Raw genomic sequence first — 27,504 nt, 5'->3', positions numbered from 1 at the left:
GACTGGAGACCCAATTGGAGTTAAAGAGATGGGGTGCCTAATGGGTTGGGGGTTCGGATGGGTTATTGATGGATAGTGATCACCTGCCTGAAGTGCGACACAAGGAAGTGCCGCCCCAAAGCCTCTCCACCCGCTCCCTGCAGGCAGGTGGCACCGGGGTTTTACAGTAGAGTCCAGACACCCACTCCAGCCCCGCAGATCCTCAGAGAGCACCCCGTTGGGTTTCAGGGCGGTGCCCACGGCTATTCAGCCCTGTCTCCTGAAGCAGTGTACCCGGGCGGGGCGGGTGGCCGGAGCTCCGCCCTCCTCTGACCCAGGCGCTTCAGTTCTTAACCCGCGCGCGAGGGTGCCGCGGCCACTGTGCTCTGCGGAGCGAGCGAGTGGTCAGCAGTGAGCCGGAGGTGCACGTGTCCCGTCCCAAGGCCGACGCCAGCTCGCAGGCATGGCCCCGGCAGCGGCTTCGGGTGGCAGCTCCCTGCCCAGTGGCTTCTCGGTCTTCGTCACCTTCCCTGACTTGCTCTTCATCTTTGAGTTTGTGAGTGGTAGCGCGCCCTGCGCTGGGAAAGGGATGGGGTGGATTATGCTGCTTGCTCCCTCTAGAGCTTGGCCACACTAGCAGCACCGAGGGGGTCAAACCAGTTCCTTTCTCAAATAGCGGATCGATCTGCAGGCAGGTGCAAAGAAGCTTCTTCCCTGAGAGTGCATCTTCCTTACCCAGCTTTTTCCACCCAGAGTCTAAGTAAACAAAGGTAACCAAAGACTCCCTCCGTGCGGTAGACAGAGAGATTTGGGACAGACAGACTCTTTCAGCCTTTTGAAGTTTTTGGGAAGAGTTTGTTTCTGCGGCAAACTTGATCAAGGAGTAAGAAAAATAGTGGCCGGCATTTGCCTGGCTGCAGTCCTGTGCCCTGTGTGAGGGCAGGGAGGAGAGAGAGGCGAATTCTGTGGTTTCCTTTGACTGACCTTGACCTGACTCTGCACCTAGGCTGGGTTCTTCTAGTTTCACATTCTAGAACCGCCCCAGTAGCTTGGAGAAAGTTTCCTAGTGTGGACTTCTGGTTTACAAGGCTTCAGACCTCCTTTGGTTTCAAGTCTCCAGGGGCTTCTAGCTCTTACCTGGGCAGGGGGGTGTTTGTTTATTCTGTGGATGTGAAGATAGCGTCTTCTGTGCTCCCACCACCACACAGAAATCCTTTGTGTGGAACATTGACTTGGAAAAGAAAATGTAGAAGGTGATTTTAACAATGGGATCCCAGCTTCTAACAGCATGATTGGGAAGGGAGGATGTGGCTGCCAAAGACATTAATAGGTTCCCTCAACCAGGAGTGTCACTGAATTGAGATGAGTGTTGAGGTGAACCCAAACCTGGGTGTTTCTGAAGTGACTTCACACCCCAGGCGTAAACCACGGCCAAGGTTAGGCAGTAATGTGTGTAAGTCTCCCTGCACAACACCAAGCCAAGCTCCACAACTTACAAACAGGAAGGAGCACCTAGGTAGACCCAAGGTCATCCAGGTCTTTGGCAAGCCTTCCAGCTTCCTTGAGTTCCTCCTATGTCCACGGTTGCCAGACAAGCCCTGGAACAAGGCCAACTGGATGTATTTGACACAGGAACCTGGTCATATGGGAAAGGGCCCCCTGGGTGCCTGTCTTGTCTGTCATCTCTTAGCCTATGTTTTGCCCTATGTTGGGACCTGGGAATAAATAACGGATGAGTCTTGGGAATTCTACAAAGAGGAACCACAGAGACCTGACAAGAGAGTGTGTCTCAACCTGAGAGATGAAGGGGCAGGGAGGGTTTTAAGCAAAAATATCATAGCCTTTAGTAACTGCTGTTGGAGAACGGCATGCCAAGAATCTTTAGAGAAGACGGCAGTGGGGCTTTATTGTTCTTTGCATACTCCAGTTGTAGCCTCCTCTCTCTCTCTCTCTCTCTCTCTCTCTCTCTCACACACACACACTCTCTCTCTCTCTCTCTCTCTCTCTCTCTCACAGTCTCTCACGTACGCACGCGCGCGCACACACACACACACACACACACACACACGGTGGGGGGGCGCTTTGGTGGTGGCAGGTCCACAAGAACTCACTCCGCTTGTTACTTACTCAGTATGACAGAAAGACTGGTCTGAGGGTAGCAACAGCCCAGCCAGACAGGATAAGCAAAGCCACAGAGAGGACCGGAGGACCCAACATCCTTGTAAAGAGAGTGGTGAGCATGGAAAATCTCAGCACTGCTTGTTTGGTGAAAATGCACCCCCACTGATGTGCGCTCCGTTCTTCTGTGTGGCAGCAGGGATTGCCAGAGATCCCCCTTGACCAGAATCCTCCCCTTTCGCTTGTCTCTTCCATCTTAGCCATCGCCCTGTGTCTGCCCACCCTCCCACGCCTGTCACTGTCTCGAGAAACCTCCGGTGTCTCACTTGCTATCGCTGAATCTTTCTTCCTCTATAGATGAGGGCTGGGGTGCCCTGGGAGAGAAGGAAGACAGCAGACACCATCCCTTACGTGCTCCCAAGCACAGACCGTACACATGAAGCAATGTGTCTTGATGGAGGGCTGGAAAACTAAAAGGCTGGAAGAGGCACTGACCGTGTCAGGGGTGTTTTCTTCAACTGTAGGATACTCTAAGTCAACACCCACAACACGATGATAAAATGGGCAATGGCTTGGACCGACATTTCTCCATACTGTATGATTCCATGTACATAAAGTACCCACAGATTGTAAAACCATGGAAACCGAATGCAGACTGGTGATTTGTCTGAGACTAAAGGGAACAGGGATTGGAAAGCAATTGCTCAGTGGGTGTGGGGTTTCCTTTTCGGCTGGTGAAATGTTTTTTAATTAGATAGAGGCGGTGGTTGTAGAATACCATGAATGTGCAGAATGCCACTGACCTCATCAGTTTTAGATGTTTGTTTTTTTTTTTAATATTTATTTATTTATTATGTATACAATATTCTGTCTGTGTGTATGTCTGCAGGCCAGAAGAGGGCACCAGACTTTATTACAGATGGTTGTGAGCCACCATGTGGTTGCTGGGAATTGAACTCAGGACCTTTGGAAGAGCAGGCAATGCTCTTAACCACTGAGCCATCTCTCCAGCCCCAGTTTTAGATGTTTGTGATACATGATTTTCATTTTTTTTCTTTTTTCTTTTTTTGATTCCATACAATCTTGACTCTGGACTGTTCTGAAATTCTCTCTGTAGACCAGGTTGGCCTCGAAATTCATAGAGATCCCTGCCCCTGCCTCCCGAGTTCTGGGATTACAGGTGTGCACCACCACCCACCCAGCTCACCTCAATTTTTAAAAAGCAAAGATATCAGGAAATTTTCAAATCAAATAGAAAGGTATACATAACACTTTATCAAGCATCTGTATAATAACTGCCCATCTTTCTCAGTTCTTTTCTCTTACTCACTTCTTGGTTTTAAGGCTCCACAACGATCTGCTATGTTGTCTCTCCGACCCTCGTGCTCTCTCCATTCTCCATCCTCAGGAAAAGCCAAGGCTGAAAATGTTCATCATTCCAGTGCTCTTCAGACTCCATCGTGTGTACGACTATAAGCACAGTGCTGTTTGATGGTTTTACACTTGTGACAATCATATCACACTGGGTGTGCCCTTCTGCAGCTCCCAGCATGCTTTGAGAGTTATACCTGTTGCTGTTTTTCTTTAATCCATTCTTCCATTGTTGGATATTCTGGCTGCTTTCAGTTTGTTACTTTTAGCTGCTGTGGATGACATTGGCAGGAACGTACTTGGAACTCTTGCTGGGAATTTCTCCCCGAATGTGTGGGAATTTTGCTGAAGGGTCACAGGGCATGGACGTCTCCGTTTCTCATTTGTCACCACCATGCTGTCCCAGAGGGTCATTCTAATTGACACATCCCACCAGTAGATTTCCCAGGAAACTCATCAGACACTGACACCCACTCAGCTGTCTTCCAGGATCCTGCCACACTAAGAGGACCCCTGCATTGTGTACACATGATTCAGGCGAAGCCTGGACCCCCCCCCTACTCTCACCAAGGGTGAAAGTCTCCATTGTTCCCCGTCCTTGTCACTCTTGGTAGCATCAGCCTTTGTGGCATTCTGCTCATCCTCTGGGTGTAAAATGCCTGATTATTCTTCAGTTCTAAAGTTCAAGCAGATGGTGACGCGGGGTTCGGTTTCCCATGCCTGAACTCTCGATAACCTGGGAGACGCAGATGTTCAGGGCCTATGGGCTGGAGATGCCCCACTCCCCAGACAAGGGAGGACAGAAAAGAATTGTGACTCCCAGTGAGGCTGGCATATCCTGCCTCAGTGCCCCTACCCTGGAACTCTCTAAGATCCTCCAGGGTAGTAAAAAGCAGGCCCAGTTCAGCAGGGGATCACGTCTTTTTGGGAATCTGGGATCACATCTCACAGGCAGTGAGGAGAGAGATGCAACCCCATCTAGGCCCAGGGGTGAAGTGTCCAATAATCCTCCCTTCAACTCCTCAACCTAGGACATTGCTTCTGGTCCCATCTGCAGAAAAGTCTCTGTCCAGTAAGGGACTTTTCCTTTTGTAGCCCATATCTGTTTTTTGCCTCTCTCTCTCTTCCTTCTCCCTTTCTCTCTTCCTCCTGGTCCTCTCCCTCCTCCTTCCCTCCCTTCTAAGCCAGATGCGTCATGACACTCAGGCCACCATTCCTGAGGGGAAAAACGTCAACACAAATGTTTTTGATTCTTAGACGTGCCAGGCCTTACAGTGGCAATTTCTTCTACAAAGTGCTGGGAGAGAACCCCACCACTGCTGCCCTTATAAAACTGTGACAGACATGCCAGAAATACCATCAGCACCCCATAATCCCCTCACCAAGTGATAGGTTGACATCATGAATGGCTGTAAGTTGATGGACAAACTTCCAAAGAAGAGCATGCTCAGAGCCTGGTGTGATGGTTCATTCATACCTGTGATCTTATCAGTCGGGACATGAATTAGGAGCCAGTCTGGGCTACAGAGTAATACTATGCCTTTTTTTAAAAGGGTACTAGGAGTTCTAGTGGTGGCTGTTTATAACCCTGTGCACCTCAGAAGTGTGGAGAAGGAAGCAGGGTCAGTCCCTGATGACAATCGGTACTTGGAGGGTGCGGGGGTAGAGGCAGGATGAGGAGCTACCTGGAACTGGTTTTCCATATTGACTCCTTCACTGAACTAAACCTGTTAATTATTAAAATGATGGCTTTTCTGCGTCTCAGGGAAAAAAGGGAACTTTTTATTGTCTGAAAGTGACTAGGCAGGTCGTAGTTTTTCACATGGGTGAGAAAGATCCGGCCCAACACAGAGCCGTGACGGGATGATAAGCAGTTTTCTAACTGCGTCGGGAAGACAGCCTGCCAGAGCACAGAGGATGTAGGATCACAAACACTGAATCTGCAGGTCCAGGTAGAAACCGAGCCTCAGAGAGGGAGCCTTTTGCCCAGGTCGCCAGGACTCTGGGGACATTTCCCACATTCTCTCAGGAGAACGGTTGTCTTACACCTAAGGTGTTCAGGGGTGGGTAGTTCTGCCCACTTGGCAGCTCTGGGAAGGCTTGGGTCCCCTCGTCCCCATCAGGGACTGAAGAGATAGCTCAGAGTCACTGGGTAGCTGGTGGCCACACCACCCACCACCACTACACAGAAATATACTCTGTGGGTTCTTAGTCCCTATGTCCAAGAATGATAAACCCTACACAGACTGCTGATTCAGTGGGTGTGGCCATATGTAATCCGGCTCAGTCACCCTTCAAGACATTCTTAAGGGTGGATAGAATAATGGACATTTGTCAGTGAGTGGCAGGGTGGGGTTCTCGGGTGTCTTGAGGGTCTCAGAGGTTCATGGCATGGACACTCTCCAAAAACAATTCCCCGATGTCCCTAGGGAGTGGAACTAGCTGTACTTGACCAGCACCTAACAAAGGAGCTGGGGCTGCTTCAGACTGTGTGGTGGTTTTTGCCCTGGTCATGGGGGTCCTCTCTGAGCTGTTGAGAGGGGAGCACTTCCAAATTCTGCCCCCAGCATTCGACTCCCCTCCTTTCTTTTAAAGACCCAATTATGGAGGTCTAGGGAGAGATGTACTTGGCTGTGAGAAGTGACTTTTCCAGTTTTTCAAGGGCCAGTGGCCTGCTTTGATCAGGAGTCCATAACTAGGAGCCGGGCGGGGTCATCAAGCTGGGCCATCACGAGGGAGCCACAGTTGTAAACCTTGTCTTGGGGCAAAGACACCTTCCCTGCCTGAGAGCCTCCATGAAATGAAATGCCAGTTGGGGAGAGAAAGGTCTGCTTTCAGCTGGCTGTTTGGACCTGTCCCTGCTGGACGAGCGGAGAGAACCTGGTCCTGCTCACCGGAGAATGCCCACACTTTGCTTTGGCAGCAGGACTCATCATTGAGAGAAAGGGCTGGGATGGGCACCGGCCAGGGGCCAGGGTCCTGAGCTAGACAGAGCCAGAGGTTGACTCTTGGTCAATTAAACACTTTCTGGCAGGAGTCTGTGGTTAAGATTGCCCCAGCACAGCCAAGGATCACATTATCTGTCCCTGGGTCTGTCATGATCTGAGACCCGCAATCACCAATCTAGGGAAGGTGCTGGTAGACTACCCCAGTAGCTGTCTCTTATGGGGTCAGTGATTTCGAAGTCAGTGGCAAAGGCACCCTCATTCCTGACGCAAAGCACCATGGGGGCATGTGTCCAACCCCTTCCTGTGGGTTTAGATTAATCCCAAGAGTGAGAAGCATACAGCATGTCCCTGACAGTCTCGAAACTATAAAGCTTGGGTTCTTTTGCATGCTGGTCTTTCTGCGTGCTGGTAGGCAGGCTTAGTTCCCCGTTAGCTTCTGGCTGGGCTCCAGCACTGGCATTTCCCAGGGTCATTAATCCACTCCCACCTCATAGCCTCAGGCTCTGTGTGATTACTACCTCACAAGTGGGTAGTTTTCTACTCTTATCTGGGCAAAACAACCCCAGAGTGGATCACAGGGACACACCAAGGTCCTTGGGCCTGTGGAATTACAGGAAAGCCTTGTTATGAGTTGTGACAGATCAATACACTTGCACAGAGGAGAGAACCACAGCCAAGAGTAGGGCAGGAAGCAGGACTGATCCCTGGGAAAGTCTTGGCTCAACTTCCAAGGAGGCCCCCGAAGGCCAAGGCACAGGTTTCAGGGAGCGGGCACTTCAGAGAAGGGCCAAAGACGACATCTTCTACCCAACAGAGAGGACAGGGTGGATCAGGCTTGTGCCCATAAGAGAAGGCATGCTGTCCCTGGATGTTGGTCCTTCCTTTGTTCTACGCTCTTAAATATGGACCTTGTTATTCTTTTCTGGGTAGGAACAGGGTTATTGCCACCCATTGTCTCAGTGTTGGGAGGAGCAGGCATGAGTTGCCTCCCAGGCCATCTCGTCTGCCACTCCCTTCCTGTCAAGAGCCTAACCCAGTTGAGAGTCAATAAGGACCAAGTGACTACTCCCCTCTCCCTTGATACTAATAGCCCTATGGCCATGTCCAAAGCCAATTCCAGCAACAGGGTTGATTTCATAGTAAATTTAGGGAGAATCTGGCTAAATACCAGGCTTACTTTTGCTGTTGTAATAAAGCACCCCAACCAGAAGGAATGTAGTGAAGAAAGGGGCTTCTTCCAGATCTCAGTCCCTGTCACATTTCATCACTGTGGGAAACTCCAAGCAGGAACTTCAAATTCTCTTGTCTGCTTACATGCACAGCCAAGAGCAGAGAGAAACGGACGCACACATACTCGCTTGCCTGCTTATGCTCAGACTCAAATACCCGCCGCCTAGGGTACAGTGCTGCCTGTAGTGGGCTAGGTCTTCTCACATAGGTTAACTTAGTTAAAACAACCCCCACAGACATGCTCACAGGCCAATGCGATTCCCCTTTGACACTTTCTTCCCCGGTGACGCTGGGTTGTGTCAGGTTGAAAAAGCTAACCTTTTATTGCAGCATCCTTAGGCAAGTTTAATGTTGTCTAAAGACCACAGCGTGTACTTCCACAAACTGAGACAGTCATGGCATCGCCAGGCTGTAAAATCTTATAGAACTACTCATGTGCATGCCTGTTGTTGACTGCATGTCACTGTGCACTGCAGAATGTATACACATATTTTTTAAAATAACATGATTTAATTAAAACTCAATAGCTATTTGGAACAGTTAGTGCTAACTGGCTAATAATTCAACCCCTGCTCTGAGATCAGCTGGTTACCCTGTGCCCATAGAGGACAGCCGTGGAGGGGTCTAGCCAACCTTCACCATCTTCTCTGTTTTAAGACCTGGCAGGGCGGGACGACGCTTGAGGATGGGTGGGGCTGTGAAGAACACTGATGGGCGGCCCAGTTGCCCTGTCCTGCATGGGTGCTTTCAGTGGCTCCTTTTCCATTAGGATTCAGCAGCAAAGCCGCAACTCCCTCCAGCCTGCTTGATGGGGCAGCTAAGGGGAAGTGGGTATGGTGGCAGGCAACACTCTCCTTCCCTTTGTCCTGGAGACTGGGTGCTGGCCCAGCTGCTCTTGGCGCTGCTCAGTCAGCCTTTGCCAGATCAGGTGGGGAGAGCTTCTTTAGGGATACTAGGCATGATAGGAATTGCTATATCACCCTCCAGGCATAGAAACCAATTACCAGTGGGAATGGGATTAACCCTTTCCAAGTGCGTGACAGTATACAGACTGTGTGGAAGGGTGCAGGTACAGGGAAGGGCACACTTCCGTGTGCCCTCACATCCCTAAACTTCGGTCCTGTCCTGCAGGGGTGTGGGAGGCAAGATGTGCATAAGACTAGAAAGCCAGTTCTTGGGTGTTAGGTCTTCTGAAACCAGCCCCAGTGTTCAATGGGTCTTATCTGTCTCCCTCACCTGGAAGCCCGCACTCTTTCCTGGCATCAGCTCACATTCTGCAGGCCTCTGTTTGTGGCTTGTCTGGAGACTGTGCTCAAAGCCTGGGCACTCCACAAAACTTTCTGGAAGTAGGGTTTGCTCTCAGCGTGGCTGGTGGAAAGGAGTCTGGGGCTCCTCCTATAGGCTAACATTTACAGATCACAAGACCATCTTGACTTTGTAAGGGCAGGTGAAAGGAGAAGATGATGGTGGCCCCCCAGTCCCAAGAGTGCCCCCAGGAAGTGTGCTGGGACTCCAATGGGTGTTTGTGTGCTCACTGAGTTACTAACCTACTTGATGGCCGTCAACACCTTTTGTTTTCAGTGTTAAAGTCACTCCTTTCTGGTTTAGTGTTCCCACGGATTTTGCCATTTACAGGTGGCTTGTCTGGTACTTTTTACAGAAACTCTTTGCTTCTGTTTATCTCTTTGGGCACACCCAGTGGGTATAGGTGTGGTACAAAATTTTCCATCCAAATGAGACCGACCATGCATGTGGAATTCGCCTGCACTGGCCAGTCAGAGGGGAACTTCCATTCATTCAGGGACTGGCAGCTCAGCCCTGGCTGGGGAGGAGGCTGTGAATTAAATAAGCCACATCTCCCTTTGCAGGTAGAATGGGACAGAGGCCCTATACTGGCACTGGAGTGTGGAGGGACCGCAGACCAGGAAGGGACTTTTCCCACCCTCCACCCACCCTGCTGATATCATCTGAGGTCCTGAATTCAGCCAGTCAGACCCTTCAGAGGAGGTGAAAGGCCTCTGTCACTCACTGTCTAACCTCCTAAGGAGGGCCATTGGCACAATGAACCTGCTGGTGAAGGGGCCAAAAGAAAAGCCACTAGGATAGGTAAACTGAGGCAGGCCTTTCTCCTAACACACCCAATGCTCTCCCGAACAGACCCAGATGGCAGACTCCCAATAAGCCCGATCCCCCACACAGGGACCCTTCTGATCCCTCCTCTGCACCCTGCCCCAGGGGAGGGAGCAGTATAGGGCTGCTGTGCAAAGTACTGGCCTCTCCCTTCCTGTGCGAAGCCTTTGAGGCTTCCCTGTAATCACCTCCTGCTCTCACCAGCTGCCTGAGTCTGCACTGGAAGATGTGGAGCTGTTCTCATGGGAGACAGGGCTGCAAGAGGGAGGCTGGGATGGTGTCCGTACTCACACGCATGTGTGTGAGTGCGAGCGCTCGTGCATGTGTGCGTGCTCATTGCTAGGAGTTCAGATCAGGACCTTTCTCATGCTAGGCGAGCACACTGCTGCATCCCCATCCCCTGGTGTGTGTCTTTGACTAGGCCTGGCTCCCTGGGTGTGCCTGCCACAGTACTGACATGGTCACTTCTGGTACCTGTTCATCGCATGAGTGAGCAATGGGGACAGCGAAGGAAGGCCACCTTCTGACTCATTAGGAGCTGAGTTTCTTCTGACCCAGGAGGTGGAGCTGCCGTTAACTTGGAGAACTTTCTAGGGTTTGCTTCTACTCTCTCGGCCTCACCTCTCAGAACAAGAAAGGGGTCTGCGGCTTCATCCAAACTTACTTTTCAAAGGCAAAGCCAAGGAATCCTGGGAAGGCTGCAGTATTTAGTGGCCAAAGTTATTGCCCTGACCCCTATCCCTCTCTATAGTTCATTCTCCCAATACCTGATCTTCTGTGTCCTCTTGACCATCTAGCCCTGTGGTGCCATCTCTCTCTCTCCTTGGAGGTAGCTCTACATAAGAACACATGCTATGTAACTGTGGGTACACAAACACACATACATGAACTTAGATGGACATATGTAATTCATAGATACACTTCTATACTTGCACATACATATATGCACACAGAGGACAAGAATGTCTCCTGTCCTCTGACTTACAGAATGATTCTTTTAGCCAGTTAGTTTATTCCTAGATAGGAAAGCCTTCTGGAGCACACAGCAATTACACTGTTCAAGTCATCACCATAAATAAAATCCTGATGTGTTGGTTAAGGTTACTATTGCTGTGATGAAATGCCATAGAAAGGTTTGTTTGGCTTATATGTGCCAAGTCATAGTCCATTGAGGGAAGCCAAGACCGGGCAGGAGCCCAGAGACAGGAACTGATGTAGAAGCCATGGAGGAGTGCTGCTTACTGGCTTGCTCCTCATGGCTTATAGCACCCAAGACAACCAGCCCAGGCGTGTCCTCATGTACAAGGGGCTGGGCCTCCCCCATCAATCACTAATTTAAAAAAATGTCCTATAGGCTTGCCTGCCTACAGCCAGATCTTACGGAGGCATTTTTTCAGTTGGGGTTCCCTCCTGTCAGGTGACTCTAGCTTGTGTCAAGTTGACATAAAACTTGCCAATACACCCAGTGTTGACATAACTCTTGGCTACTAAAGGAGCGCATGCACACGGCCAGCAGGAGTTGGGGCTGCCGTTCCTGGTGGCCTCGGGACAGTACTCATGGGTATGGAGCCTGGCAGCCCTCCCAGAAGCCTGGGGTGTGCCAACTGGCACCTCTCAGCTCATGAGGCAACTGGTTGATTTCTCCTAGGGAATAAAGGGAAGCCTAGAGCTTGGTGCACAGCCTAAGTTCTGTGGCTCGTTTCCTTTGCTTCTCAAGAAGTCAAAACACAAACTCATGGTCACATTTACCCATAAGAGAGCTGTTAGGAGCCCTATGCCTGACTCAGGGGGGTTGCATGTGGGTGGCATACTCTTTGGTTCCTGTCTTGGCATGTTCCCCTGGCAGACTTTCTGCTGTGGTAACTCTGAGAGCATATAATAGTACTTTAGGGGAACAACCGGAGGATTTGAATAAATCCTCGGCATTGACCTTAGTCATCCAACCCCTGCAGTGGACGAACTGGGACCAAGAGCTCTTTCAGCTCCATAATGATAGAAACTCCAGATGAATCTCAAGAATGTTCTGGAGAATTCCACTCTCCTCTTACAAGTGAGCTCATTGTTAGAAAGACAGCCTTCACATCTACATACCCACTACATTTTCTTAGGCAGACACATTTTATACAACTTTCAGTTGGAGGGACACCATGGTATTTTTTTTAATGCTTATATGATCACAAAAAAAAAAAAAAAACCAAGATCTCAAGAATCACAGACCAGCCTAAAACTACTACATAACTGAGGGTGACCTTGAACTCCTGATCCTCCTCACAGTGCCACCAGGCATAGTCCATGATGTACTGGAGATGGAACCCAAGGTGTCATACACTCTAGGCAAGCACTCTATCAGCTGAGCTACACTCCCAGTTCTTGAGGTGACTTCTGGCTCCAGTAAGCCCAGACTATATCCCAGCATGAAGCCAGCCTGGTCTACATATCAAGACCGTATCGCAAAACAAGACAAAACAAATCATAATTGATTAATTCATTATCTCCAGCTCCCATTATGTTTGTAAGTGAGCAGTTACATTCACTGAAATTACAACCTTCTGAACTTTTATGTGGTCACAGATGAAAACACTTTATTCCATGACAGGAGGCGGTTGTTACCATCTCGTAGACAAAGGAACAGAAAGGCTAAGTAACTGACCCGGGGTAACTTACCAGATGACCCAGCTGGTACGCGGCAGATCCAATCCAAACTCAGGAACTCTGACCTAAAATCTGTACCCTTGCCTCCTTTGGTCTGCTTCCCATAGGTGACTCATAAGACCGAGCAGGAAGCCAGTGAGATGGCACGAAGTCTAAAGTTCTTACCACCTAAGTCTAACCACTTGAGTTCAATCTCCAGAACCCATGATGAAAGAAGAGAACCAGCTCTTAAAAGTTGTCCTTTGACCACTGAATGCACAATCACACACACACACACACACACACACACACACACACACACTAGCAATAAAGAAAAATAAAACAGTGGGGATCTTGTTGGGGTTCAGATGAAAGCTCCCCAAGAGGCTATCTATCTCCTGAGGAGACCATTTTCACAAAGATCATTCGGTTGAGTAAACTATAGATATAAACCCTTTTTAAACCTTTGGAAGCATTTTGTTGCATTCTGAACATAATCCCTACTGCTCTTCTCAGCACCCAACACTAGGCAGTTCCCAGCCCAACATCCCCTTCCTAAGCACAGCCCTCCACTCACAATCTGTTAAACTATGTCCTGGGGCTTGGCAGACATCCAGGGATGAGCAGGTCTCATGCACAAAGCAAAACAGGGACAGAAGCATGAAGACAGAAAAAGGAAGTTCACAGTGATATTTTGCATCAAGAGACCAGACAGGACCAAGCGTAGAGTTCTCCTTGGGTCTGCTGGAAAGCCTGCAGGAACCTGGAAACAGGGCTGACCCCTCTTCTGCTCTCTTGGGAACATGCAGAACAACACCTGAAGCCTTGTGTTATGAAAACATGTTTCCAGGCTTTGGCAAAGAGCTTGGGTCCTCTGTTTCCTGTCCTGCCATTCTGTGTCTCTCCGGTTGATTCTGTCCCTGAGCCTGGGCTTAGATGTTTGGTTTTGTAAAGGTGTCCCAGCTAATTTGATAGCTAGTCAGGTCTGAGGACCCTAGAGCATCAATCCAGGTTCTACTCCCACTTTCCAGTTTTGAGTGCTGGGACCCAGAGGGATTGGTTAATCTGGATAGCTCCCTGGTCAGCAATTTGGAGAGCCTTACTTGAGACCACTGTTGGCAGCTACTGTGTCTCTGCTATGATGGAATATAGAGGTGGTAATGGGGGAGCTGGCTTTAACATGAGTAGACCCTGGGGCCACACCTCCACCGAGTTGTATAATGATTTTTTGTTTTGTTTTTTTTAACTAATCACCTCTGTGTGTCCAAAGACTGAAGACAAAAGACATCTAGAGTTTTCATTACAAAGGAAAATGCTTTTGAACCCTCACCTACCCCCTTGCTCTTGACAAATATTTGGCCAGCGGGGTCCTGAAGTCAGGCCTGAGAGGAGTGCTCCCTGCCCAGGAGTGACTTATCTCTGGGGTGTGGGTGCCCGTGCTTGCTCTCTCTGTTTGCCCTCTGTACGGCCTGAAGGTGGAGTGGGGTGTAAACAGGCTTGGGCCCCCATGATTCATACTGAATATCAGGTCTCCATGGCTCACCCTTCCAGCGGCCCAGCTTCTGCCGTCCCTTCCTCCCACATGGTGCCCGGCTTCCCCACCCTCTGGGGCTGAAAAGGGTGGCAGCGTCCCTCCCTGTGGCATTCCCTGGCCTCCCACCAGAGCAGCACACCCTGGCCCCATGTCTGCCTTGACCAGCTAGGTCTACCTTTCCCTCTGAGGCACCTCTGAAGCCATCCTGCAGGCCAGCTACCTCATCTCCTCAGAGCCAGCTTTTAGGCTTCATTTAGGCCAGAAAGAGTAGCCTAAGCTATGTCCAGTTCAGATGCAGGTTGTTTTCCCCCTCAAAATATTTGCATTGTAGTTTTTGAGACATTGTCACACTCCGTAGTTCAGTCTGGCTTCAAACTCCTAAGCCTTCCTCAGCTTCCGGAGTGCTGGGGCTACAGGTATCCACCACCATGCCTGGAGTTTCCAAACATTTTTAAATCTGCAATTGGTCAAATCCATGGATGTGGAGGCCTTCACACACCACAGCAGCTGCAGCTGTCAATGAGGAGCTTCTGCACCATAACTGACACAAGCAAAGGGCTGCTCCCCAACGCAGAAAGTCCCTGAGGAAGCCAACCTGTAGAGGCACTGTCTGGAAATACACTCTCCTTGGCTCTGTTCCTCTCATGTTCCCCTCATCCTCCTTATCTTCTCAAGGGGGCTGTGAGCCTTTCTGCCACCTCCTCATACTCCCTCTGACCCTATTCAGCCACCAGCACAGCACAGATTCCTCCTCGCCCCCATCCTGGCTCCATCCCAGAACCATACAGCCCTGCATTCCATTCCCCACACTGTTAAACCTAAGCCAGGCAGTGAGGGGTACAGGGAAGACCTATTGCCAGACAGGAAGACAAGTGCCAGGGTTTATAAGGATGTCTTCAAAGTTACCCGCCCCCAATCTGAGGTGTAACACAAACAGGAGACTGATGGAGGGCTGTCCCTAGGTGTCTCATAAATCCTGATGGTGTTTGGTGAGCTCACAGATGCGCACCATCATCACCACAGCCATCATCACTCATCCTAGGAGCCAGCGGCTCTCTGACACCTCACAAGGGACAGGTGGGGACTGTGGTAGCACAGGTGTTTGCTAGGGTCCTCCAGGAAGCGCAGTGTTCACCTTGAAATCATTATGCTAAGTATGAACATAGACGGCTAATGGTTATAGAGTTTTGAGTTTATGAAGTGATCTGAATTTGGCTTTGAGAATGTAGTTTGTATTTACAAATCTATTAAACATGAAGTGTGAGTCTTCAGTGCATGAATCATATCCTATATGAGTTATATCTCATTAACCGTGTGTGTGTGTGTGGTGTGTGTTTGGGGGGTTGTTTTTGGTTTTGTTTGTCTTTTGTTTTGTTTTTTTAAGACAAGGTTCCTCTGTGTAGTTCTAGCTGTAGTAGAGCTCACTCTGTAGACCAGGCTGGCCTCTAACTCACAGACATCCGCCTGCCTCTGCCTCCCAAGTGCTGGGATTAAAGGTGAGCACCACCACCACCCAGCTCATTAATGATGTTTTAAGGAGAGCTGGACATGATGATTTGAATCTGAAATCCCAGCACTCCGAGAGCAGTGACGGGACTGACATGGGTTGGAGGCCAGCTGAAGTTACTTACTCCAGGCTAGCCTGGGCTACATACAGTGAAAGACCCTGCCTCAAAAACTGAACAAAGAGAAAGGAAGGAAGGAAGGAAGGGAGGGAGGCAAATGGAGAGAACTTTCTTCCAGTACCTCACTGTGAAATGTAGTGGGAGGGGGCTACTCATTTGGCCAATTGGCTCTAACTTCTTATTGGCTAACTCTTATATCTGAATTTAACCCATTTCAAGGAATCTGTGCATCACCACAAGGTTGGGGCCTACCAGAAAAGTTTTAGCACGTCTGTCTCACTGGTTCCATGACTTCTCTCTGATTCCGCCCTTCTTTCTCCCAGCATTCAGCCTAGCTTTCCCTGCCTACCTAAGTCCTGCCTTACTATAGGTCCAAAGCAGTTTCTTTATTCATTAATGGTAATCACAGCACACAGCGGGGGCTCCCTCATCAGTGAGATCTACTACTGTTTACACCATTCAATGGGTTGGGGGACCACCTAATCTTCAAAAGTGTGGGTTTGCTGGGTGATATACCCAGAGGCAGGTCCTGAGGTCTGTCAGGGGCTAGAGATTGGATTTGGGTATAGAATGGGTTTTGTTCACTGGACAATTGTGGACAAGGGTTCTGACTGGACCCCATGAATATCTCTCCCTCTCTCTTTCTCTCTCTCTCTCTCTCTCTCTCTCTCTCTCTCTCTCTCTCTCTGTGTGTGTGTGTGTGTGTGTGTGTGTGGTGTGTATCTTGGGCAGATTAATGAAAGGCACTCACTCAAACAGCCTGATTCAGTCAGACATGCACCAGAAGTTAAGAGCTAGCTCAGTGCTAGCATCTAGCCTTGGCAAACCCTGTGCTATTTCACTCTGACTTGCCTGTTGCCCCACCTTTGACTCCTGACCACCCCATAGGGGAGAACAGAATTGAAAGAGGTTATATAAGATGCATAAAGTACAACCTGTACTCCTGAAGACCAGGAACTGAAAGTCATCTCAAAGTCTTCCATTTGCAGGTGACAATGGGCTAGCTTAACTTAACGCATTTTACAGCTTGTTTGTGCTGAAAGTAATGATGTAGCCACAGTAACTAAAGCAGTCATTGCCTAGCCCACCTTTGCTGACTGTGCGCGGAGGGAATCCTGAAATGCCTTGATCCACTCAGCCCTTTGGGTAGAGGGTGGCTGGGTGGAAGATGGGGCAGATGGTTTCCCCTGGCAACCTTTCATGAGAGCCAGCTTCTGTGATCAAGGCAGACTTCATTCCCACAACCTCATGATCAGACAAACTGCCTTTTACCTCTGGCCAGATGTCTTTTGTTGGGGCCACAGGCTGCAGAGTTATACAGAATTCCCTTGCAGCACGCAGACAAGCCACCTGACTTAGACTGACCCTGGACGACTATGCAGAGACCAGACCCCAGAGCAAGGGCACATGCTGATGCTTGTCTCTGACTGGATAAACAGACCCAACGGACTTCTGCATTTCTCCGTGCCTATCCTCATACCTCCTAAAAGCAGGTGCTATCCAGCCCGCAGCACAAAGGAGTGTCACCTGCCCTCAGCCCCAGCCACTCAGGAGGAAGTGTCCTGCCCTCCCACACTGCTTTCCAGACTTTTCCAGATTGTAGAGCCATCTCCCTAGGTGCCAGTCCTGTCCTCATCTAGAGTGGGTACATGAAGCTTGGATGGAAGAGAGTCAGAGAGAACTAGAGAAAATCTCAGTGAGGCCTGTGAGGCTGGATCATCCAGGGGACTTCTGGAACCTCTTTTGTTCCCCTCTGAGAAAGGGAACTCTCCAACCCTGGGGACATCCATGTATCTCTGGCTTCTCTCGCACCTGTGTCTGCCATCTGAGAAAACCAGGCTAGCCTGTGACCTCTCCATTTCTAGTTCAACTAGTCAGAAAAGTTCCTACACTTGGGGATCTAAAAATAAAAATGTCAATATCATAATGCAGCTAGTATATTCACCCATTAATAACCTAAAAACATCTCTTAGTGGTTACAGTCTCTTTTTCCCTGTGGCTAGGGATTGAATCCAGGGCCTTGCAGCGGCTAGACAAGTGACCTCTACCACTTAGCTACATCTCCAACCCTTGATCTTCTGATACAGGGTCTCATGGTGTAGTTTAGGCTGGCTGAAAACTTACTGTTAGCCCGGGCTGGCCTTGTGCTTGCTAGTCTCCTCCCTCTACCTCTCCAGCGCCGGCCTTGGAGTCCTGTACTGTCTGTCACTCCCGGATGGTTGCTTACTGTTTGATAACATAAAAGATATTCCAATAGCAAAGCCATTGAGAAGAACAGACATTCAGAAGAAAGGGTAGCCATTCTAATGCTAATACTAAATAATGGGAGTTCTTCCATTGGTGAGTTCCTTTGCTTTCCCGCGCCTCAGTTATCCCATTCCTCACCCATAGCTCTGTTACTGGAGTTAACCAAGTTAATATTTGTCAAGGTGCTTAAGACAATGCCCAGGTGTATTACAATGTTTATTAAATAAAAAATGAAAATTGTACTTAAGAAATGAAACAAAGTAAGCCAGAGGCAATGGCAACGCTGAGATTGGAGCCCTAGCTTGCAGCTTTGGAAGATAAAAGAGATTATTTTTGCCACCCTCTTTGTCCCCTTCTGGGTATTTGTAGCCCCAGTGTCCCTGCTCCAATACTCTCTGTCTCCTCCCTGCAGGTCTTTGGAGGCCTGGTATGGATCCTGATTGCCTCCTCCCTGGTGCCCATTCCCCTGATCCAGGGCTGGGTGATGTTCGTGTCTGTATTTTGCTTCGTGGCCACTACTTCCCTGATGGTCATGTATGTATTTGGTACTCACAGCGGCGAGACTTCCTGGATCACACTGGTGAGTGATGGCCCAGGGAATTTGTGTCGGGGGAGGGAGGTGGTGCTGGACCCTCATCTCTGGAAAGACTACTTTTCCAACCCTGAGTGAGGCTTCCCTGGAAACATTTTTCAGCACAACCCAAAGCTGAGCTGTCCTGACCTCGGTTTAGACTCTTCCTAGCAGTAACCGCCTCCTGCACTGAGGAAGTCGGAAAAGAGAGCAGGATCCATGTGTTTGCTGCAGATTCTCATGGGGCGCTCTGATTTCTTATCTGCGCTTGCCTTTTCACACACAGCCGGCAGCCCGTCCCCACCCACCCACAGGCACCTGATAGCTGTCAAGCTACTCCCACCATCCAAGGGGCTGTCACCTCCTTGGGGAGCAGAGTCCTAGAGCCTGGGCCTAAGCTGATGGCTCCCTAGTGACCAGACTGTGCTTTCTGCCTGCCTGCCTGGTGACCACCATCTAAGCATGCCTTCTAGACGACTCGGGTGCCAAGATGGCCTGTGTTCTTTCTTTTGTACTAAGTTCTGCTTTGAGGAGCTGGAAACAGGCCTCAGATAAATATAAGGGGGACTTGCTTGTTATTAATTAAATGAGGGTTCAGGCCACTTGGCTAGATCTCTACTTCTCCACAGCCTTTCTACTTGAACTTTTGAAATCACTTCAACCACACTGAACTTTGTTTTAGTTCCTTTTCGCTTTGAAATATTCCAGGAGCCAAGATAAATAACTAAGACCAACACAACAAAATGGGAACAAGGGAAATGGCCCAGGCTTCTCTTTCCCCAGACTGGACAAAGAGCCCACATGCAAGCCAGGACTTTAACCATGTGTGGTTGATCCTGGGGTCCAGAACCAGTTTCTATCTGTTACCCTGTATTTGTTATGTTTCTTATTGCTATATCTCACAGTTTGTGGGTACAGTCATCTTGATAGGGAAGGGTTAGCTGCAGAAGGGAGGTGCTAATCACATTGGTCAGTAATCAGAGAGCAGGAGGGTGACTGCTTGTGCATGGCCAGCTTTCTCTTCCGTATTCAGTCTGGGACCCCAGCCTATGGGATGGTACCGCTCGTATTCAGGGTGAGTCATCCACGTCAGTTCAGCCTCTGTGGAAACACCCTCCAGAACACACCCAGAGGTGTCTCAGAGAAGATTCTAATCTTGTGTCAAATTAATAATAAGAGTAACCAGCATACACCCCAGACTCCCTTGGTAGTACCTCAGGGTCAACAGCATCTTCTTCCACTAAAAGACTCACTGTGGGACCTGCCCAAGGAAAAGAAGCTCAGTTCAGTAGCCGTCAAATCCTGAGAGAAGCTGGTGGACTTAGGGGCTATGGTGTGGTTCGAAGGGAGTCTGGAACAAAGATGAAAGCAGAGAATTCAAGGTCTATGCCTCTGTGTCTGGAGTGGAGCGTCTCTTTCCTCTCATCTCTGACATAGCCCTTCTCACCCTCAGGATGCAGCCTACCACTGTGTGGCGGCCCTGTTTTACCTCAGCGCCTCAGTTCTGGAAGCCCTGGCCACCATCACAATGTACGATGGTTTCACCTACAAGCAGTACCATGAAAACATCTCAGCAGTGGTAAGTTCCCTGCAACCCTGCGCCCACAGTGCCCAAAACAAGTGGCTCTCCTTACCTGCTGCAGACGCTTCAGGTGGAGGGCGACCCAGCCCACGCCTCTCTTGAATGAAGTCGAACCTGCCCCTCATTTGTGAAGCAGTGATGCCCCTACGAAGGGCAGGGACGGGCCACGGCTCCCTTAGTTGGTTTCTCAGGGCTGCGTGGCCCAAGGTTCAGTAGACACAGGGGCTCCTGATAGACTGGCTGTGTATGGGCAGATATGATCTCATTTGACCCTCACAATAATCCTAGGGGGGCCAGTGTCATTGTCACGCCCATCTCACAGAGGGAGAGGCAGCCTGGACTCTTTCCCAAGATTGGCAAGTGTCAAAGTCAGGTCTTGGCCACCGTGCTTGCTTTCAGTACCAGTTTCAGGCTGTGAGTCTGGTCACTTGGGTCTTGTGACCTCCTCGAGTGTTGTCCACAGAGGCATAGAGTCAACACAAGGAACACTGAGGCCAGGGTGGGTTTCTTTTTCATCGGCTAGATCCGTATGACAAGGAGTAAGAGATTGCATCGTTTTAGAAAGATGTTTTGAGGAAGATGTTTTTCTGAGTGGTACCCTTGGAGGAATGTATTGGGTGCTTTTACTCAGAGTCCTTAATATAAAACTTATTTCTAACTATGAGTGACATTAAAAATGAGTTAGAAATAGTGCTTCTCAGGTCTCTAGAAACTGACTTGTGATTCACGCAAACTCCAAAGTGGAATGAACTAACAAGATGCCTGAACCTGTCATTTGCTGGAAAATGGGAAGGAGGCTGAACGCAGTCTACAGGGATGTGTTGGACAGCATGGTTCTTCCTTAATCTAGAGGGGGTGGGGGAGGGGGGTTCTCAGAGCATCATTCTTAGAGGATACCATCCCACCCAAGAGAAACTGCATGCTCCCCTTAAGCGGCTTTCATGAATCTGGCCACCTCAAGGTCCCCGTCACTACGCTCTCTAGCTGTCCTACATCACAGAACACTTTCCAACATGGAGTCCAAACAGCAGCATAGCCAGGCAGCATTGTGCCTTCTTCCCTGAGGTTGGTGATCCATGCTCTCTGCCTTGGTCTATAATCATTGTTTCACCTGCCTGTCGGAGGAGCACCTCACCCCTTCCTAACCTGCAAGCCTTGAGTTCACTGACATCAAGGCATTTGATAACAACTCCCCTAAAACTCTTCAGGGCAAAAGTAGTGTGATGTAGACTAGATGTGGCTGGAGTCAGTCCATGACGGAAAAAACCTAGGTGGGCTGAATTAAAATCCCTGCCCACTGAACAAGTTGAAAGCTGCCTGTCTTTTGCACCTCATCTTCCCCACTTCTCTCTCTGACTTTAAAGCAGCGTTCATCCAGACAAGTGCACAGGTTCAGGCAGGTGTATCAGTGAATTATTAGAAGATGAATCTTCCCATAATTAAGAAATAGGATGCATGGCGCTAGAGAGAGGGCTCAGCAGTTGAGAAAGAGTACCGCTCCTACAGAGGTCCATCCTCAGCATGCACATCTAGTGTGTCACAGCCGCCTATGACACAGGGCCTGGAGGATCCAGCACTGGCTTCTGGCTCTCATGGGCACTCACTCACAAGCACATACCCACCTCCAGAAACACAGATGCTTTATTTTTAATAAAATGTGCTTTAAAGAACTGGGATACAGGCCTTGAGGTGTGTGTCAGCGTAGACCATTTGTCTGGAATGTGCAAGGCCTTAGAGTCCATCTCCAGCACTACTAGTGTGTGTGTGTGTGTGTGAGAGAGAGAGAGAGAGAGAGAGACTCACTGACCTTATCACCATCTCCTCTGGTACTAGCCTATTTCCAGCACTCAGTTCAGTTTTGCCTGCCACTTGAAGTGGAATTGTGCAAGGTTCAGTCTTTTATGCCTGACTTCTCTCTCCCAACCTCATGTGTATGAAAGTCATCATGGGGTTGGGTGTAGATGCAGAGTGCTTATTATGTTATTGTGTCGTATTCCATGGTACATCTTTCATGACAAAGCTCCACTCCAAAGCAGATTCTGTCCCCATGGTTTTGTTTGTTTGTTTGTTTGTTTGTTTTTGATTTTTTGAGACAGGGTTTCTCCGTAGCTTTTTGGTTCCTGTCCTGGAACTAGCTCTTGTAGACCAGGCTGGCCTCGAACTCACAGAGATCCACCTGCCTCTGCCTCCCAAGTGCTGGGATTAAAGGCGTGCACCATCACCGCCTGGCCCCATGTTTTCTTATTGGACATGATAGACATGCACATGCCTGGCCATTTTGTGCCAGAATCAAAACTCAGGATGTTCTCCTTTGGTGGGTGCACTTGGCTAGATAATAAGGTGTCGTGGGAACCAAATTCAAAGTAGAGCTACTTCCATTCACAGTTCACAGTATCCTCTGGATTGGTACCTGGGGAGGAGGCAGCATTCTTCTTCAGGAATTAACAGCTGATCTTGGAACCTCCCTCACACCAGCCTGTATCCCCTCTCTGGTCCTAATTAGGACCTGTTTTGGCTCAGCTTCTTCACCGGAAAACTTTCTGGGGTTAACAGAAGTGAACACAGGAGAACTAGAGATTTTCTCGACATAGATCTCACTACGATGGGCAATCATGGCAGAAGTCCACAGAGAAGGGTTTCTGAAGGTCCAAATGTGTCTCAGCATGTCTCGTACTCTAAATATCCACCGTGTGCCGTTCCTTAATCTCATTTTCAGACCAAGTCTTCACTCACTGCCCTTTCCAGAACTTCTGAAGTGCTTCTGCCAAGGGTTCTCCTTGGGCCTGATGTCCCACCTGAGGGGGACAGGTGACTTGGGTAGTTAGGAGTTCCCAGATAAGTTCGCAGATATTTGTCACTAGCTAACTCAGGTTACACATCGCCTCCGGCCAGTGAGGGTGGAGCGTTCACCCATGCTTGAGCGCCGGGGCTGCTGTTTATGAGCATTTCCAAGACTCACGGAAGCGTGGCCACCCTGAATGTTGTGCCTGAGCTGGAAACTTTTGACCCCTTCCCCAAGGTCACAAAACCAGGTGCAAATATTGGATTTGCAGGTAGGTGAGCCTTTAGGGAGGTCAGCCACCCAGAATATGGGAGCACACGGAACCCAGGTAGGCACAAGTCACAGGTGACAGTCCAAGGCCTATGTTCCCACTGCCAATGTGACAGGCTGAATCGCTTCAACAACTCCTCACATGTGCCACTTCCTGTTGATAGAAGCTAGGTGCCCCGCCCTGTCTTGCCCCGCCACTGCCACCACCACCACCAAGCACACGCACTCACAGACACATGTGCCTTGCTCTCCACTTACCATGAAGCCTGGTTTCCTCAATTGTACCTGGGAAATGAAGAATTTAGGATTAAGATGAAGGGTCCGAAAGATGGAAAGACGCCCCAGGAGTTAAGAGAAGCTGCTTGTGTAATTGTGAGGTCCAGAGTTCAGATCCCAGGACCCATATTCCAAGCTGGGTATCCTTCAAATGCTGCAAAACTCTGGCATTGAGTGGACCGCTAGCTCTCTGTAGCTGGCCTGAAAACTGCAATCTCCAGGTTCACAGAGAGACCCTGCCTCAAAGGTAAAAGGTGAGAATCTTACAGTGGAGAACACCTGACATCCTCCTATGGCCTACATATGTACCACGCACACATGTGCACACACACAAACACACATTTTTAATTAAAGATCTGCAATCCCAGCACTCAGGAGGCAGAGGCAGGCAGTTAGAGTCATGTGACAGCCCTCACAGCCCTAAGTCCATGCATAGTTGTCTTCTCCCCCTCCCCCACGCCACGCCACTGACCTCACACTAATGACCTTCCCTCTGTCCCTCTGGTTTCAGGTGTTCGCCTACGTGGTCACTCTGCTCTATGTGATCCATGCCGTGTTTTCCTTAATCAGATGGAAGTCTTCATAGGACAGCAGATCGGGAGCTGGAAACCCAGATGTCATTCACTGATCGTCCCAACTCCCCATTAACTTCCTAGAGCACAGACACCATGGTGGAGAAAAGAAAACAAGCCAAAAAACAAACAAAACAAAAACAAAAGGAAGCCATGTTCTGTTTCTCTTGGGTGTCATGTTTACCTTCTGTCAAGGGTTTAGGGCTTGCTATGTTTAACCTCCAGCTGAGGGAGGAAGGAGCTGTCTTGCCAGGGCCCTTTCTGCCCTGAACAGGGACAGCGGGTGGGAACTGGGAACCTTGATCTGAAGAAATGACGATTTTCCCCTTGACCCTTGGAGCATGTCTTAAGAATTGCCTCCTGGAATTTTCCACAGGCTCTGGAGAGCATTTGTCTCCAGGCACATCTTAGGCTTTGTGCATAGTCTGAGTGTCGCAGGGATGGAAATTCTCTGTTGAGACCCAACAGAGGTCTCCAGATGCTCATGGTGGAAGATGAGACCCTTTGAAATACTCCATTAAACACCTTCTATCTCATGCTTCAAGAGTACAGGGGCGACAGGGGTTGTTTTTTATTCTCTGGAATCAGGGACACCTTCCAGTCAACTTTTTCCCTACAGAATCCTTTGACTTCACCTGTGTCTCCAGGGACAGTTGTGCATTCTAGTCTAGCATGACTCGCTGAGGGTCACATAGTGTCTGCCCGGATAGTGGTTCCTTTGTAGGGAGATCCCAGGAGCTCCATCTTTTTCTTTGAAGACACGGTAGTCTGCTCAATTAGAATTTTCTCAAGCCCTGAGAAAACTAGCTACAGGCATTTCTTCCCTCTCTTTGTAAAGCCGGTCTAAAATGCTCCATCTGGGTATCTGTGGTCTCTTGATGTGTTCGGGCACGTCTTCAGACCACTCCCTGGGGGAAGAAAGGGACCAGACTGCAGAGTGAAGGGATAGATAATGACCATTGGTGGCTGCCATATTCCAGGTTTAGGACACTGGACCTAAAAGGAGGAAGTATTTATCATTAGGAAGGACTGGAAAAATCTGTAAAGTCAGGTTCCCCACTAGGAGATCTCACCTTGACCCCATTGTGACAGTGTAGAGATGGAGCCCCAGATACAGGACTCTCCTGCCAGTCTCCAGGAGAGCCAATATTCTAGCCTCAATCAGAAGGTGTAACTAGCTAACGTCTTGTTCTCCAACAAAGTAGGAGATGAGCACTGCAATTAAATTGGATTTAGGAATGTTTCTACCTTAGTTGTGATGATGGAACCCAGGGCCTGTGCATGCTGGGTAAACACTCTACTGCTAAGTCACACCCTCCGCCTCAAATTGGGTCTTAATGGCACATCCAGGAGGACTTTTGTTATCCCAGCATCACTGGTACCCAAATCTGCCATTTGCCTACTTAACACAGTCAAAATTTCATAGTAAACCACAAGTAAAAGACTAGGTTGGGGATTTGTTTTTAAAATTTTAAATACAAACTAAGAGATGATATGAAGTTCATTGAGATGTTTAACAAAATCTGAAGCTGTGTTGACTGGAGAAGTCTTATATTTTCAACAAAACTGTACTGTAACATTATACTAACCAGCAGCTCAACATGAATGAGGATCACGTTTTCACAGGAGGGTGGAAAGGAGAAAGGGAGCAAAGGAGAAAGGAGGAAGGAAGGGAGAAAGGGGGGAAGAAGGAAGGAAGGAAGGGCAACTGAGATGGATTTCCCAAGAGTTTCTCAATGTTTCAGATTTTTAATCATTAAAAGAAACTTTCATACAATTGTTCTCTCTCTTTTTATTGGAAATTGTTGTAACCATAGAAACCTGGATTAAAGAACTTGAGGATGGTTCTAACATAATTCATGCTTTCTATCCTGGGCCTGTAAATCTTTGCAGTTTCTTTTCTTAATCTTTTATTTATTCTTTGACAGTTTCACACATGTATACAATGTATCTTCATTATATCCACCCCCAACTCCTCCCTTCCACTCCGAACACATGCCCCGCCCACCTTCTTGCCCCTGCCCTCTTAGCACACTGAATCCGGTTCATGCTGCCTGGTGGAATGCTGACTGATCTTGGTGGCTGGCTCTTGTTCAGGTCTTAGCTGTAGTGAGTTCGTGAGCGCTAAACTCATCCTCTGCCTCTAAGAGCTTTTCTGTCATCTTCCGTTCCCTGAGCCTTGGGGTGGGGGTGTTGACAGAGATGTCCCATTTAGGGCCAAGCATTCAGCAGTCGCTTATTCTTGGCACTTGGACCAGCTGAGAGTTCCTGCATTAACATGACGCCTACTTCTGAAATTTACAAGTTTCTTTCCCATTGGAATCACAATGCCATGTTGGAACCCTGAAGAAATGGGGTGAGCATGTTTTCACCTCCCCCAGATCCACTCCCCCACCGCTTACTCTAACCTGCTCTCTGCCTTCTCCTCTCTCCTCCCAGGGCCCAGGGTTTGCAGGTACAAGGGTCTGCTGAGAGCAACCATACCTCCTGGGCTCTGCCCTTTGGGGAATCCACCATACCCAAGAGGAGCAGTGTGGAGAAGCTACTGGGAAGAGCCAACCAGATGCTAGCTACACCAGACAGGCAGCAGCCAAGCTCCCGTGTGTGGCTCCATTCTCTTTTCAAATGAAGGCTGTCTAGCCGACAAAGACTCACTACTACACGGCACACAACACATTTGTTATGGGATCTTGGAGAAGAGGAAACCTCTTTTGAGGCAATACTTTGGTGTTATCCTAACCAAGGGCAAGAAAACATTCTTGCTTGGCCTTAGGTCAGGTATTAAGAACACCCCAGTTCTCACCTGAATAGCCAGCCATCTTGATGGTCATCTTTTGAACTATTACCTGGAGACAGGCAGCCCTGAAAGCACCTTTCATATATATACAGTCTCCTGCCACCCTCCTGGTTGCCACAGGTGATGGCCTCTATATTATTCCATAGGTGAGGACCCTGAGACCCACACAGTGGTGGCACAAGAATCTGTACTAGTCCTGCTGGTCCTGGGTCCCGAGCTTGACTCTTCTCCTAGGCCACAAAGACACCAAAGACCTGTGTCCCCCCCCCCCCTTTTTTGGTTTTTCAAGACAGGCTTTCTCTGTATAACAGCCCTAGCTGTCCTGGAACTCGCTCTGTAAACCAAGTTGGCCTCAAACTCACAGAGATCTGCCTGCCTCTGCCTCCCGAGTGCTGGGATCAAAGGTGTGTGCCACCACCACCCACACAAAGCCCTGTCCTTATGCAGGAAAGTGACAGTGAGATCTCATGGCCAGGATGGTGGTGAGCAGAGGACAGTAGTGGGGAATGAAATTGGACGTTAGGGACAATGCCAGACCACCAGTAGGTCCCAAAACAAGGGACATGAATGGACATAGGTCATGGACTCAACCAGCTCAAAACAACTTAGTTACTGTGAGCTGCTACACCATCCCTGTGCTAGCTTTGGTGTCTCCAGGGTCCACAGTCCGTGGATGCTGCAAAGGAGATGAAGAACTGGTAATTCTTAAAGCTGAAACCTAGGGGCTGTGGCTGTAACTCAGCTGGTAGAGTGCTTGCCTAGCCTGCTTGAAGCCCTGAGCTCGTCCCTTCATCAGCACCACATAAACGATGGGTGGTGGCACACTCCTGCGAGCCTAGCA

General features: G+C 49.2%; 1 protein-coding gene across 1 annotated transcript; it reads left to right on the top strand.

Annotated features, from left to right (window-relative positions):
• Positions 1-336: 336 nt before the first annotated feature.
• Positions 337-25,643, top strand: LOC121465873 (myelin and lymphocyte protein). Its single transcript, XM_041679290.1, has 4 exons — positions 337-535; positions 18,226-18,393; positions 19,838-19,963; positions 23,806-25,643. The coding sequence occupies exons 1-4, from the start codon at positions 443-445 to the stop codon at positions 23,878-23,880; spliced, it is 462 nt and encodes a 153-aa protein (XP_041535224.1). The 5' UTR covers positions 337-442; the 3' UTR covers positions 23,881-25,643.
• Positions 25,644-27,504: the final 1,861 nt, after the last annotated feature.

Source organism: Microtus oregoni, unplaced genomic scaffold, assembly GCF_018167655.1.
Source record: "Microtus oregoni isolate MIOR12 unplaced genomic scaffold, Mior012 000031F_ref0000149, whole genome shotgun sequence".
NCBI classification, from domain to species: domain Eukaryota; kingdom Metazoa; phylum Chordata; class Mammalia; order Rodentia; family Cricetidae; genus Microtus; species Microtus oregoni.
The sequence above is the reverse complement of the archived record's forward strand: the minus strand, read 5'-3'. Positions and strand labels throughout refer to the sequence as shown.

What these genes read in the sequence shown, in the direction of transcription:
- LOC121465873 (XM_041679290.1), top strand. Translation starts at nt 443, where the DNA reads ATGGCCCCGGCAGCGGCTTCGGGTGGCAGCTCCCTGCCCAGTGGCTTC. An exon ending in TGCTCTTCATCTTTGAGTTT is followed by an intron (nt 536 to 18,225) that starts GTGAGTGGTAGC and finishes TCCTCCCTGCAG; the next exon opens with GTCTTTGGAGGCCTGGTATG. An exon ending in AGACTTCCTGGATCACACTG is followed by an intron (nt 18,394 to 19,837) that starts GTGAGTGATGGC and finishes TCTCACCCTCAG; the next exon opens with GATGCAGCCTACCACTGTGT.